Consider the following 15,526-nt stretch of genomic DNA (forward strand, 5'->3'; position numbering starts at 1 on the left):
GCATTGCTGTTTGGGCATACAAGTTGTTAGTGGAAACAAACAGTGCCAAGACAACCTCAGAAATGAGTGCCCAGTCCTGGTTGGATAGTTGCACACTTCTAAGCCATGCCTCCTTGCCAGGACATGGACGGCTGCCTCTTGCTCCTGCAGAGGCTGGAGCAAGAGAAAGGTGAAGTTCCACCAGGTCAGAACAATCTGTGGGATCAGGTGTTTCAGGAAGGCCCAGCTCAAGCTGCTTCTCCTTGAGCATACACCTACTCTTTTCACTCCAGTGGAAGAAAGATACTATCTTGTGACACCTCTCCACAAGAGCAGCCATGGCAGCAGCAGGATAGCACTTACATTTATATAACGCTCTATAGCTGGAAGCTCTCTAAGCGGTTTAGAATGATTTAGCATATTGCCCCCCAACATTCTGGGTACTCATTTTACCGACCTCAGAAGGATGGAAGGCTGAGTCAACCTTGAGCCCCTGGTCAGGATCGAACTTGCAACCTTCTGGTTACAGGGCGGCAGTTTTACCACTGCGCCACCAGGGGCTCATCATGACACTCAGTGCTTGCAGTGGGGATGTCTCATCTTGTCGTAGCCCCAGAAGGGCCAACTGCACAACCAGGTTCAGAGTGTGCACTTGTGATGAAACACTGCACAACAGATAGACACAAGATGACTATGCTTGGCTGCCCTAATTATGTTGGCGGCATTGTTGGTGACCATGAACCCTCAGCAAGAGTTTGGCTGCCTGGACAGCCATCCCTCCACCTGGGGATCCATGGCCCCTGACAGTTCCTCTGCTGTGGGGTCAGTGTGCACCCCTGCACATGCAGCACAGCCCACCTGTGCTTCACTGCATGGCAGGGGCTGACCACACCAGCAGCAGCAGATGTCCCCTTGCTCTCCTGCCCCACCAATATGTCATGAGGGACAGGAAAGCAGTGTGCCTCCCACTGCAGCTGGTCCACAGATCTGCAGTCAAGTGCACACTGGTGTCAGGCACTGCTGCACGCAGCAGCCCCAACATAGCCTCCTTGCATGCCCAGTATAGGCAGGACACCACCTGCCTGCTGAAGGTGGTGCATGAGGGGATGTTTTAGTGAGGGGCAAGCAGTCACAGCAACCAGTGGAAACCAGCGTTCACCACCACCTGGAATGGCTGGTTGCCCAAAGAGACCATCTCCCCAATGGCCTGGGTGATGAGAGGAGGCTCTGGGTGACCAGACCGCTTGCCCACCAACTCCCCCTGCTTGCGAACAGGAGCAGGTGCCTTGCCACTACTCAAGGACCCACCAGGCCTAGTGCTGCCAGCAGGACCAGGCGATGACGTCACAGGTGCTGCAGCATCCCCATTGTCATAAGATGCATAGGGTCCTTCCCCCTGCTGACCTGTGTCTCACAGTGGATGCAGGCAACATGGTGAAGGTCACCATTGGGATCACCAAAGTGATCCCAGACCAGGCTGCCATCAGCTCGGGACTGTTTCGGTGGTGCTGGTACTGGGGCTGCTGGTTTGTTCGGGGTGGCACCACAACCACAGCTCTCCACCAGGGGCCGAGAAGGTCCAGGAAGTGGAAGTACTTCCTGATCCTCCTCACAGGGGTGGGGGACTGCACAGCCAACAGGGATTGGGGAGGAGGATGGAGAGCACGATCTGACTGGGCTAGCAGCCAACAACACCTCCTCCTCCACTGCTACAGGAAGGAGAGCTTATTCTCTGACAGGGGAGCCCCCCCCCGCACCCCCTGCAATTCTACCTCAGCCACCAGTCCTACACTGTGGGACTGGGATCTTCTGGAAAGGAAAGCCTGCATGCAACCGCATCAGTGGGGATGACTCGGGGAGTAGGCCCCTCCTACTGTTGCCCACCACAACCAACAGCATCACCCCTTCCTCTGCCTTGCAGTCTGCTCCTGGCTCTGCCTTGCACATCTGGGAAGGACATCTGGGTTTTTAAAAAAATAATTGAAGCCCTAACTCTGATGTGGGGAGTGGGGAGGAAGCACTTTTAATGGGGTCTGGGGTCAAAGTCAGGGGCGGAGCCACCACTGGGCCAATGGGTTCAAAGAACCCGGGCCACGCCCATCAGGGGCCGTGCTTCACGGCCCCAACACTCCCCCCACGTCTGACGGCAGGCCCAGACTACCACCACTACCAGCCTCTGTTCTCAGTGCTGCTACAGTCTCTCTGATCCTTCTGCTCTCCTGAAGCACCATTGTCTCTCTGTCTCCAAGCAGTCCCTTAAATACATTTTGAAAATCCCTCCTTTTGGCTCCCTCCTCTATTCCCCTAGCCAATTGTGGCATGGTTGCCCATAACAACACTTGATTTGAATGACAACACGCCAACCAAGAAGGAAGCAGATCTCAAGCCAATCGTAAGCCAGTGCCAGAAAACCAACCAGCAAAGGAAAAACATGGAGACAAAATGTGGCTTGAATCTATTTGAGCTCGAATCAGGGTCAATTCAATTCAAACCCGAATCAGGACTCGAATTGATCTGCACATCTCTAATGTGCATGTGTTATTGGAAGCTGTGCCTGAGTATGGCAAAATTTCTAGGCACATAGGTTTATTTATTTAACATATGTTTATACCGCCCAAAACTTGCATCTCTTGGTGGTTGTGTTTGTCCTGTGGGAGTATTCATCACACAGAGATTTACTGCTCCTTTTATTTAAGCCCTTCTCCCTCCCTCCTTGCCACTGCATTTCATTAGCTTCACCCACCTAGTTGTCTGTTAACTGCCTTCTTAGTCCGATAACATTAAACTCCACCAAGTTACTTTTTTTGCCCCCTTTGTCCCCCACGCTTTAGATTTCTGTGAAACCAATGTATTGGTCAATTCCCCCCAGTCTGCTGGTACCTCCCTCTCACCTGCAAGTGCTGCATCATAACATTTCCAGCACCTTTAGAACATTCCTGTTCTTTTAGAAGCAGATGACTCCAGAATTAGTTTCATCAGTATATTCAGAGCCATCAAGTTGCAACATTTTACTGTGCCATAAAAAGTGAATTCAAAAAACTAATATAAACGCTGATAGGAAAAAAAAATGCAACATGAAATATTTACAGAGCAATGTAGTCCAGTGCTTATGCAACATTTTTAGGTAACTTATTAAGTGATATAAGATGATAAGTCCCTGCTCCAATAAGCTTACATTTTAAATGCTGACAGAGTAGGAGCAGAGGCATTCTTACCCCCAGCCCTTGGGGCCCCAGTCCATGGCCTCCAAGGTCTGGGGGGGGGCTACAAAGACCAGGAGGGCCCTCATCACGGGCTTGTGATGCCACCAAGCGGGGGGCCTACTCAGCTCACCCCCCACTCCTGTACACGGCGGCTAAAATTACAGAAAAGCCACAGTTCGATGTGGCCAGGCCTTGCAGCAGCAGCAGCAAAAGACTCACGGTGGCGGCAGCAGCAGCAGTACAGGCGCCAAAATCAGCTAGGTGCACCACTGAATAGGAGACAGCGAGGAAGGTTCACATCACTTTTATAACTACGTTTTCACACTAACCTGATGATTCTTTTGCCACTGTTTAGAGGGTTGTGAGTGAATGTAACTATTAAGATTCATTTCTCCTCCCACAGTCATAATTGCTTGAAGGAAGCAAATGAACACTAAGAAAAGCTAACCATTTTAACGGCCAAATAATCAAGAGAAAATGAGCCTTCTAGCTATCAAATGACCAATGCCTTTCCTCTATGGGAAATCTGATGCGTTTCCAAAGACATATATTATACAGGTTGGCATTAATACAACGTCTCACCAAAAAAGGTTACCCACAAACCTTGGGCACAGTTCAAAAAGGTAAACCCTTTTAAAGTCCCATTCATTTCAGTGGCAAAGTGAGGCAAGTGCATATCTCCCTGCAGGCTCGGCCTGGCCCGCAGGGCAACAGGGCATATTCCCGGTGCGCCCCACCCATGGGGCGCCCCTGTGCCTCGCTGCACTCGGCAGCAGTGAATACTCCCACCCTTAAGCACCCATTCTGCTCAGAACCCAGCGCCCTCCCCACATACATTCCACCGCCCTCTCAGTGCCCCCAGTCCGGCCCCGTCTCCCTGTGAAATCAAGCCTCACTTCTGAAACCAAAACACAAATCAGAATTCATCACCACCCACCAAGATACCCTGATGAAAGCCCAGCGGGAACTTGGTTTTCAAAGTACAAAAGCTACAGCCATGAAGCTGTGCAGTTCATTGCAGCAAGTGCATAAGAATAAGCGGCATCATCTAGCACAGGGATTCTCAAACTTGGGTCCTCAGGTGTTATTGGACTTCAACTCCCATAATCCCCAGCCTCAGTGGCCTTTGGTTGGGGATTATGGGAGTTGAAGTCCAATAACACCTGAGGACCCAAGTTTGAGAATCACTGATCTAGCAGAAGTTAAGCACTTTTAAGCCCCATTCATTTTGATGGATAAGGGCTGGAGCCATTTATATTCCCCGAAAGGTCTGGTTTCCATAATATTTAACAACCCACATCTCGCAAAGCAGAGTTCAGAAGTTTTTACCAGACTTCAAGCAAAACAGGTGTCAGGCATTTCATTTGTCCAATGACAACTGTTCAAAATGTTATCCTCTCGGAGTGTACAAAATAGGATTCTAGGACCCATGCTCAAAGTATGGAACAACAATTGCATTTCTTTTAATAAGAAGGTATAAAGTGCTTTAAAGTGTTCAAAGTGCTTTACATTATCTCAGCAATCCTTACAACATCCCTTCAAGGTAGGTCAATATTATCTCCATATGGCGGGGGCTGAGACTGAAAAGAAGTGGCTCGTCTAAGGCCACCAAAGTAATTCACAAAAGATACAAGATTCAGATCAGAGACTTCTCCATTCATAGCTCATACAACATATAGTTGGTTGGACGGATACACACACACACACACACACACACACACACACACAGTCTTCATTTATGTATTATCGCTAAGCTATGACCAGCCTGATTAAACAATTTAAATGCAGTAGCTTGCAAAATATTAGGCAGTTTTTAAAAAGTGAAATTATATTTATATTTAGAAGTATTATCATCTGTTGGTTTCAGCACAACATGTAGTGTCCCTATGACTGCCATCTTTTTACTTGTCCTGCTCCTATGTTTTTAATACCAGCCCAGCTTCCCAAAATTTATCAGTCCAAGCTTTTCTATCATTTGTCAAGAAGATAGAAAAAGCTTTACAGGAAAAGCTTTACTGGCTAAATTTCTGAAAGGCTCCAGTTAAAACCACAAGAGCAGGGCTGGTACAAAATTTGGCAGTCCTAAGAATCATAGGTATACTTGCATGCTATTTTGAAGGGGACAGATGCTCATCCAATTCCAGCTCCTGTAGCATTTGCACCCTTGGTACTGTGTGCTGGTACTGTGATACTGTAGGGCTAAGTGGGCAGATGTATTGAGAGAATAAATTGGATGGGATGCCATTTTGGACATTTCATCCACTTCATAACTGAGCTTAGAGATTTAGTGTAAGCTCATGAAAGCTTCAGAAATGTATATAACCCATTTTCATCACTGACCACCATGCAGAGTTGTTAACTTTTCAACCAGCTGCCATAAATGGTACACATTTAACAGCAGATTGATGTACAGACATTAGCAGAGGAAATAATGTGTGAAATAATTTTCACACTCTACACTTTATAACTTCTGCAGATCAAGATGCTGCTAAAGGCATAAGAGCAGGCCAGGCCAATTTGTGTGTGTGTGTGTGGTGGTAGGCAACCCTCTTTCCGCTCCACACCTCCCAAGGGTACCTGCCTTTACTCAAGTGTCTATATTGATCCACCAAATGCTTCTACATTTGTGTGAACATCCTGAACCAAGAGCATGGGGATGAAAATGGCAACTAAGTTCTATAGGTATAAATACATTTATTCAATCCCCAAAATTTTTTGAACTCCAAGGCATTTCAAAGGAAAACAACTTCAGCTGGAACTTCAATATGCTACCTAGCAGCCTAAATTTGGCTTCCAGGACCTCCCGACTTTATTTCCCAACATGGTTGGTGCCGATGGGCACCACGACAGCTGACCCCACCATAGCACTGCCTAACAGCCTATCTAGACACTGTGTGATTTCCGCAACCTTCGTACAAGCAGGCAAGTCACCATACGGTCTACACACAAGTCACGGACCCATCTCTCTATACCTCCAATGATTGAATTGCCCACAAGGGGTGTTCGAGCCTGGCTCAACAGGTTCAGGGTCAAACCAGACCGGACGAGTTCGAGCCAAACCAAGCTGGCTCAGAGCTATACTGATAAAGGGGAATCCACTGACTATCCCCTGAGTAGCTCTTGCCTGTGGGCTTCTCAGCGGCATCTGGTGGGCCACTGTGTCAAACAGGATGCTGGATCAAGCAAGGTTGTTCTTATGACCCCCCGCCCAAAAACAAAGGTAACATTCCCAGAAATGCTACCTGTTCCATATGCAGGGCCAGTGAGACAGGAGATGTCGAGGGGTCTCAATGCATGGATGAGACAGTGGTGCCACAAGGAGGGGTTTTGATTTCTTAGGCACTGGGACACATTTTGGGGCAAGCAAAGCCTGTGCAAAAAGGATGGGCTCCACTTGAGCCAAGTGTTGGGAACCAGACTGTTGGTGCTTAAAATAAAAAAGGTTGCAGAGCAGCTTTTAAAATGATGCCTGGGAGAGAGCTGACAGGAGCAGGCAGGGCAGTATCTGATTCAGCAAATGCCTATCTTAAGGTGTGAGAGTGTAAATGCTTCAGTTAAACCAGAAGGGGACAGAGTAGGACCAGATAAAGAGCAGACAGAAGGATGTGCTAGCTGGTCAAAGAGATCAAAAGGCCATAAGAAAGACAGCAAACACCAGGTAAGAGATTCACTGTATAGGTGCTCATAACCCTATGCTAGATGCCTCCGATGGACAAGCTAGAGTGCTTGGTTGCTAATGAAAACATAGATATAGTGAGCATGACAGAAATATGGTGGAACAGTAAGAACCAGTGTTAGACACTGTTATTCCTGGATATAAACTCTATAGAAAGGACAGGGGGTGAATTGGGGGTGGAGTAGAACTGTATGTTAAAGAAGGAATAGAATCAAACATGCTAGAAAACCTAGGAAGACCAGAGTCCTCCACAAAAATTCTGTGGATGACAATACATGGCCTGAAAGGAAATGTGACACCAGTTTTCAAAAAGGGATCTGGGAAATAACAGGCTGGTTAATTTAACATCTGTTCTGGGCAAATTGATGGAAAGCATTCTCAAGAATAAAACTGTTAAGCATATAAAAGAACAGGTCCTGCAGAAGGAGAACCAGCATGGCTTCTGCAAAGGTAAATCTTGCCTCACCAAGCTTTTGGAGTTCTTTGAGAGTGTCAGCACAACAGGCATGTGGATGAAGGTGATCATTTTGAGATAGTATACCTAGACTTTCAAAGAGTTTTGATTTAGTTCCTCATCAAAGACCCTTGAGAAAAGTTAGCAATCATGGAATACGGGGACAGGTTCACGTGTGGATTAGTAACTAGTTGAAGGACAGGAAACAGAGGGTAGGAATAAATGAACAGTTTTCACAATGGAGGGAAGTAATATGTGGGGTCACCCAGGGATCTGTACTGAGACTGGTGCTTTTTAATTTATTCATAAATGCTTTAGAAGTTGGGGTAAGCAGTGAGGTGGCCAAATTTGCAGTTGACACCAAACTATTTAGGGTAGTCTAATCCAAAGCCGATTATGAGGAACTCCAAAGGGATCTCTCCAAACTGGGGGAGTGGGCAACAAAATGGCAAATGTGGTGCAATGTTAGTATTTGTACATTTGTATCCTGCTCTTCCTCCAAGGAGCCCAGAGCGGTGTACTACATACTTCAGTTTCTCTTTCACAACAACCCTGTGAAGTAGGTTAGGCTGAGAGAGAAGTGACTGGCCCAGAGTCACCCAGCTAGTCTCCTGGCTGAATGGGGATTTGAAGTCGGGTCTCCCCGGTCCTATTCCAACACTCTAACCACTACACCACGCTGGCTAGTGATGCATATTGGGCAACACCCCCACCCCACAACTTCACATACACACTGATGAGGTCTGAATTATTGCTGACTGACCAGGAGAGGGATCAGGGTCATGGTGGACAGCTCAGTGAAAGTGTTGACTCAATGTGTGGCAGCAGAATTGATAAAGGCCAATTCCATGCCAAGGATCATTAGGAAGGGGATTGAAAATAAAACTGCTAATATTATAATGCCTTTATATAAAACTATGCTGCTGCCACATTTGGTGTAGTATATACATTTCTGGTCACCATATCTCAGAAAGGACATTACAGACCTGGAGAAGGTGTAGAAGAGGGCAACCAAGATGATCAGGGGCTTAGAGCACTTATGAGGCAAGGACACAACACCTGGGGCTATTTAGTTTTTAGAGCACCTTCCTTATAAGGCAAGGCTACAACACCTGGGGCTATTTAGTTTTTAGAGCACCTTCCTTATAAGGCAAGGCTACAACACCTGGGGCTATTTAGTTTAGAAAACAGGCAACTGAGGGGAGACATGATAGAGGTCTATAAAATCATGTATAATGAAGCGGTTTACATAGATAAATAAAAAATAAACAAATAAGATGGATCTCTGTCCCCAAAGGGCTCACAATCTAAAAAGAAACATAAGATAAGACACCACCAGCAACAGAATGCACTGGAGGGGTACTGTGCTGGGGGTGGATAGGGCCAGTTGCTCTCCCGCTACTAAATAAAGAGAATCATCACATTTAAAAGGTGCTTCTTTGCCTAGTTAGCAAGGAAGTTCTGTTCATGAGTAGTACATCTGATCAATGAGGTGCACTCAACCAGTTCTGAATGAGTTTACACAAGTTTGCCATTTGATTGTGCTGTAAGATTAAGCCCTTACTCTGGACACCCAAGTTATCTAAGTAACATCCAAGCTTGACAACTGATATTATACATGACACTGTCGCTGAGGAGCTCCAGGAAACTTGAGATGGCTCAGACTGCAGCAGCTAAATTTCTGACTAGCGTGGGTTATATGGACCATATCTCATCAGTGTTTAAGAAGCTTCACTGGCATAGGTGGCTGAAGGTGCTGCAGTGTTTATACGGAGGTTGCAGATACGGCCTTGCCCCATGCCTCTGGTGAGGGCCAGCCACCTTTCAAAACCAAACTTCGCAAGCTTTGCAAGTGATGCAAAGGACAGGAAAAGAGGAAGGTTGTCAGCAGCCTCTTCTCTCCTTGCAAATTTTGCAAGGCATGTGAGGAGAGGAGCTCCTTGCAAAGTGGGCAAGGGTCAAATCAGTCCCAAAGAGCTGCTCTGGTCATGATGAGGGGTGGGGAGCTTCTTTCCGTGCTGCTGCTGGTGCCCCAAAAATCCACTCCCTAAGAAGACTGCCTCGTCTTGTCTCAGGAAACGGCCTTCCCTGTTCACTGGCGTCCTGTGGATTTGCAAGGCCAAGCCAAGGAGCTGGGATTAACCTTTAAAGCCCTGTTTGGCTTTTAAAAGTGCAGTTTGGGACCAAGTTAAGCCACCTAATGCTGCAGTGGGGAAATGGCTTAATTACCAAACCAGAGGTTACCGGTTCAAATCTCTGCTGGTATGTTTCCCAGACTATGGAAAACACCTCTATCGGGCAGCAACGATATAGGAAGATGCTGAAAGGCATCCGCTCATACTGTGTGGGAGATGGCAATGGGAACCCCCCCCCCCTGTATTCTACCAGAAGACAACCACAGCAGGGGCGTAACAAGGCTGGAGTGGGCCCAGAGAAAATTTTTTTTAATGGGCCCCTCGCTGATACACACACACACACACACACTTCACAACACATAGTCATGTGACTTGCCTCATGTGACTTGCCTCGGGGGGGCCCCTTGAGGCGTGGGGGCCCCCAGGCAGCCGCCTCCCCTTGCCTAATACTAGTTACACCCCTGAACCACAGGGCTCTGTGGGTGCCAGGAGTCAACACCAACTCAACGGCACACTTTACTTTACCTCAAAGAAGCATCATCTACTCTTGTATAAACCTTCCCATGCTTTAAGATCTGCTGTAAGGCTCTTCTCTGGGTCCCCTGCCCTGTCTGCTGAGTTTAGGCAGGAGGTGACCAGGGAACAAGCATTTTCTGTGGTGGCGCTCCATGCGTGTAGTGCCCTTCCTATTTTGGCACACTTGGTTCCCACATTAATCATTTTTCAGTGCCAGGTGGAATGTTTAAGCATTTCAGCATGGCTAGTATGGCTGAATTTTACTGCTGCTAGTTTTGACATCTGTTTCAAACTGTAATTTTGTTTTATCTAGGTCAAATTTTGACCTGCTATGGTATTTTAATTAATTTAGGTTTTGTTTCTTTTGGTGCTGCAGGACTTTATTTTATTTTAAGATTATTATTTTTTACAGTTTCATTTTTATTGCAGGCCATCTCAAATAGGCCATCTGCAAGCCAGCTTGATTCAAACCACGGTTCAAATTGAACTAGCCCCCTAAGAACTGGTCCGCAGGTTTGTTCAGGTATACTTAGAATAGGGAATCCTTGAGGATTCCCCTTTACAAGCAAAGGGGGCATTCCTAATCTTCCTTAAAGGCCGCAGTGGGTGGGGAGAGTAGCAAGAAAAAGGTGCCTAGCAGAGGCCTTTAGCGTAGGCAGCACAGAGGACATTGGAAGTGGCAGTGTGGGCTTCTCCAAGTCCCCCACCAACCTCCTGAAAGAGAGCCCGGGCCATAACCTCCACATGTGCAGGGAGCATTTTCGTAACCTCCATGTGTTCACGGAAACCCGAACCAGGCCTTGAAGGATTCCCCTTTACAAACATACCTGAACCAGTTCGGCCCACTTCAATGGTCGGACTGAACTGGACCCAGTTCGACCAAACCCAGGACCAGCCTGGGCTGGGTCAGTTCAAATCTGGTCCAGATTCAAACCAAACTGGCCAAACCGGTTCTGCACACATCCCTAATCTCAAACTATTCAGGAGAGAACAAGCTTAATAAATAAATGCAATAAGTATTGCACAAACATCTGTCTGGAACACCAATTGGTTTGGATAGCACCATTGTTTTCCATCAACGATTTCTGCATACTTAGACAAGGATGTGTACTGAACTCAGTGAACACAATGCAGCAAAATGTAACAGCAACTAAGTCTGCAATTCTATGTATGCTTACCTAGAAGCAAGTCCCATTGAACTTAGAGAGATTTGCCCGTGAGTAGACATGCACAGGATTACACTGCAAGTCCCACTGAAAGCTATGAATAAGACTTAACTGTGATTAAGTGAAGTTCCACTGATTTCAAGGAGATTAGAATTGCAATCCTGTGCTTGCTTTTTTGGGAGTAAATTCCATCAAACTCAGTAGAATTTACTTGAATAAACATGCAAAGAATAAAACTGTTAGTTCTAACTTTTGCTGAATCTTGCCCAATATTTTCAATGTTTTGTTTAAATGACAAGTTTTAGTTTTATCAACTGCCCTCCCACCACAGACAATACTCCTATAACAGTATGAATAACCCTCAATACACTGCTCAAATGCTGTCATTTTAACTAACCAGAGCCCCCTCCATAATACATTGCACAGCAATAAATCCTAGTGGACTTGCTTCCAAGAACTGTATATGGATTAGAATGCCAAAAAATACTTTAAAGTATTTTTTGGGATTCTTCCCCCTGTGCTCCTATCAACAGTCAGTGGCCATAATCCTGCGCGAGTAAGGCTGCTTCAAGTCCTATTGAGTTTAACAGCCCAACTATGTGCAAGATGGCAGCCATTCTTTTTAACCAGTTGGGTCCAAGACACAAATATCAATGGTGTGAACATTGCATGCTGCCCAATTCGGAACATGTTTACTTTGAAGTTAGAATCTCACTTGCATGTAAGGGTGTGCAGAATTGTGGTGTTAACTAAAATACTTCCACCTCCAGTTCTTATTTAAAGTGTTTCGGGGAGCATGCCAATGCATTCTATCACTATCTGCATTAGGGAACATATGATGGGTACCAGAATAAAGCTTGTCAGGCCACACAAATGTATCTGCAAAGGAGACAAACTTACTAGAAGAAAGTCTCATTTAGGCAACACTCCTATGCACCCCAGAGTAAAGCGCACTGGATCCAGTAAGATACTTCCAAGTGAACATGTATAGGACTAGGGTACACATTGTTCCTCTCAAAAGGATTTCCATTGTATGTTCCACAATGCCTTAATATTCTAGGGCTTGATTAGCATTTCCAAGGTATGGGGTTATAGAGGTCATCCACAGAACAGCTTGGCCTTTTCCAATCCTCTTGGAAGGAAGTTTTCTACATGTTTTTACACTGACGGAATCAATTGAGCTCTCTTTAAGAGTGAGAGAGAGAGAGAGAAACTGACAGAAGCTGCTTTACCTAGATAGCCAGCCTGTTAGTAGACCTCTAACTATCAAGATATCTCAAAAGAAGGAAAAGGGTGGGGGGAAAGAAAGGCAGAGCTTAGTGCTGTTAAGTCTAATCATTGTAAGGCATGCCAAAGCAAACACCTCTCTTAATAGGAACAGGAGATAAAACAAACAGAACAAATGAAGCACTGATGAGGTGTATTTGAAATGCAGGAACCTCCTGCCTGTCTCTCCCCCCCACCCTGGCAGGATGCTGAAAGTTCAAGGAGGGACTGGAGAGAATGGCAAAGGGGTGAGAAGTGTTAAAAGTAAACAAAAGCAAAAAAGAAGGGGACCCAAATAAACAGGAGGCTGGCACCTTCACTGAACCTTATCTCCTCTCCCAGCTGGATCTCATTAAAGGCACTTTAAATCCCATCAAGGGCCAATTTACACCCCAGCCTCTCTCTTTCAAAGAGAAGAAGAAGAAATCACACACACACACCTTCCTTCACCTGGTCGCTCTCACCCCCAGGTGCTGCAGAGCTACCTTCCAGCTAAGGGGCCTTAAGCCCAAGGAAGTGCGTATTAGCCCAATGGCGCAAAAAACCAAAAGTCTCGGGACACCGTAGAGCCCCTCAGGCTGGCAGCGCAATCCTATGCACAGTTACCTTGACAGTCAGTCCCACCGGACACAGTGGAGCTCGCTTCTGGGGGGGAAACCCCAAACATGCACAGGACTGAGCTGCTCTCGCGGCAAGAGCTTTCGGAGTCCGGGACACACTTTTGGCTTTCCAGAGTGGGCGGTGTGCTCCACGGAAACCTCTGCCCCGATAAGTACGGTAGCCTTAGGAGCCACAAGGGAGCAAGTCCTCTGAAGCGCAAGGGGACTTTGGCTTTCTCAGGGAAACGTGTGTGCAGGGTCGCGTGTTTTGTTTGCAGCCCGAGCTTCGTGTGCAAGCAACACTTGGCCCCCTCCCCTAGAGCCCGTCTTCCCAGCTGACAAGCCAGCCCGCGTGCAATAGATCTCAGTTTGGGGTGGCTTTTTTTTTTTTTTTTAAAGTCCCACCAAGGATGCAAAGGAGGGATGGAGGGATGGATGGGCGGGCGGTCACCCATCAGCTGGTCCACCGCGGAGCCCTTGCAAGCGGAAGGTGGTGGTGCGCTCTTACCGCAGTCCAAGGGGGTGCTGAAAAGCTGAGCCCCCCACCGCCTGCTTTGACGCTCCCGCCCCGCCGCCGCCGCCCTCCACAGCCTACAGGGCAAGCTCCTCGGGGGACTCTTTTCCCCCCTCCCAGCCCGCGCTCCCAGCCCTTCCCTCGCTCGCCTCTCCGGGGAAGTGCACTTACTTTCCTGTGGAGCTCGCAGCTGGTTGCAGCGGGATCCCGGCTCTGCTTCGCTCCAGCCAGCAGGAGGAGGAGGCAGTTCAGCAGCAAGCCAGCGCCGGCGTTGTGCACCACCATCCTAGTTAACTCCACGCCGGGAGCACTGATGGGGAGGGGTGGGGGTGGAGGAAGCGGGGGGAGGAAGCGCGCTCACGCCGGACAAGCGGCCGAAAGTTGCGAGAAGTTTCCCCCCCGAGCCAGCGGAAAGGTGCTTCCCTTTTAGTGTGCCCAGCAGCAGCGCGGCTGTCCCAGCGGCCCAATCCCGAGTCATCCCCTGGCCGACCCTTCCAGGCGCTGCCCCCTCCCCTTAAAGGATCCCCGTGCCCGGCTGCAAGGAGGGGGGCTCGCCATGCCGCGGGTGGGTGTCGCGCTGGGGTGGGGGCTCCCAGGGGGACCGAGAGCCCTCCCCCTCGCCCTCTCGCCTCCCCCCTGCAAAGTTCGCCCGGCGCAGGCTCTGCAATTCCTGCAGCAGCCCCTGGATGGAGGAGGCACAAAGTCACGCACTCCTCCGTGGGATTGGCCGCAGGCAGGAGGTGTCTAACCCTAAACGCTCCCGCCGCCGCCGCCGCCCCACCTCCCAGCCCTTCCCCTCCTCTGACCTAAGCACGGGGGTCCAGCCGGGCTCCTGCCTGGTGAATCTTCTGAGCGGACACTGCCACCGAAATTCCCTTACTCAGCAGCCTCCATCCCACGGAGCTCTGGGGAAAGGACAGTGGCAGTGGTGTATACATCATGGGGCCGGCAGGCAGGCAGCACCCAAAGGGAGAGAGACAGCGGAGCAGGACGACGCTCAGCAGGTCTCTGGAAGAGGAGGAGGAGTCTTCCAAAAACAACTTGGACTATTGCAGACTAGAGTGGGGCCAATTAAAATGCACGACATGTAAAAGATACAAAGGTGTGTATGGCAGATACACTGAAAGATACCCTTCTGCTAATGCCATAATAAAGGACATTATCTTCATAAAGAGCAGGCAAGAATTCCAACTCCATAACAGGAGCCTGGTATGGATTTGTGGTTCAGTCTTCTCAGGTCTCGGTTGTGATCAGAGGCGCTCTTATCCCTGGACTTCTGGGCCCAAGTCCAGGGCCTCCACACCCCTTTGGGGCTTCAAATTCTTTTTAGTCTGTCGTGGGAGGTGTGGTCGCAGTGCCACGCAACTGCCCGCACGGCACTTGGCGCCCAATGCAACTGTGACCTTCTTCGCTGGGTGCTTTGGAGACAGAGGGGGGAGTGGGGAAAGTGTTAAGTAAGCTGCATGTTGGAATGTTTCTGCAAATGCATGTTTGCATAAATAGACTGTTTTCTTACATTCTTGTGAGTTCAGTTGCTGTTTGTGCCCTCAAAAACCCATGTGTTAAAAATACTGTGTGTGTGTCATGGAGTGTATAGGGGGATGATGCTTAACTTTCAGGAGGGCCTCCAGCAGGGGGTGGGTGGCTCCAAAGGTCTTTAGGTCCAGGCTCCAAAATTACCTAGGTGCACTTCTGCTCTCAACTGAAGTATATGCTGAAATGCTACCAGACCACTTACTAGTTGAGATGTCCCCCCTCCCCCCCCCCCTTTAACGGATTTCAATTAAGACATCAGGGTTGCAATCCTATTTACACTTTATTAAAATCAACCCCCACTGGGCACAGTGAGACTTATTTCTAAGTAAATCCACATAGTGTTACTGTGTACTTCCTTTCTATGAGATTATCATATCGACACTTTGCAATTATACTGCAAACAACGTTACATCATGTTTATATAAAACTCTGCACTATAGATGGTTTAATAATAATAATAATAATAATTTTAAAAGCCTATG

At 48.0% G+C, this 15,526-nt stretch overlaps 1 protein-coding gene across 1 annotated transcript in view; it reads right to left on the reverse strand.

Moving 5' to 3' along the window:
* The window catches only part of TRABD2A (TraB domain containing 2A), a 105,864-nt gene extending 91,647 nt beyond the window's left edge, over positions 1-14,217 (reverse strand). The window contains exon 1 of the mRNA XM_053289042.1: positions 13,680-14,217. Within this exon, the coding sequence (XP_053145017.1) occupies positions 13,680-13,793 (114 nt within the window). The 5' untranslated portion in view covers positions 13,794-14,217. The remainder of the gene's footprint in view (positions 1-13,679) is intronic.
* Between the last annotated feature and the right edge of the window lie 1,309 nt (positions 14,218-15,526).

This window comes from Hemicordylus capensis, chromosome 2, assembly GCF_027244095.1.
Source record: "Hemicordylus capensis ecotype Gifberg chromosome 2, rHemCap1.1.pri, whole genome shotgun sequence".
NCBI lineage: Eukaryota > Metazoa > Chordata > Lepidosauria > Squamata > Cordylidae > Hemicordylus > Hemicordylus capensis.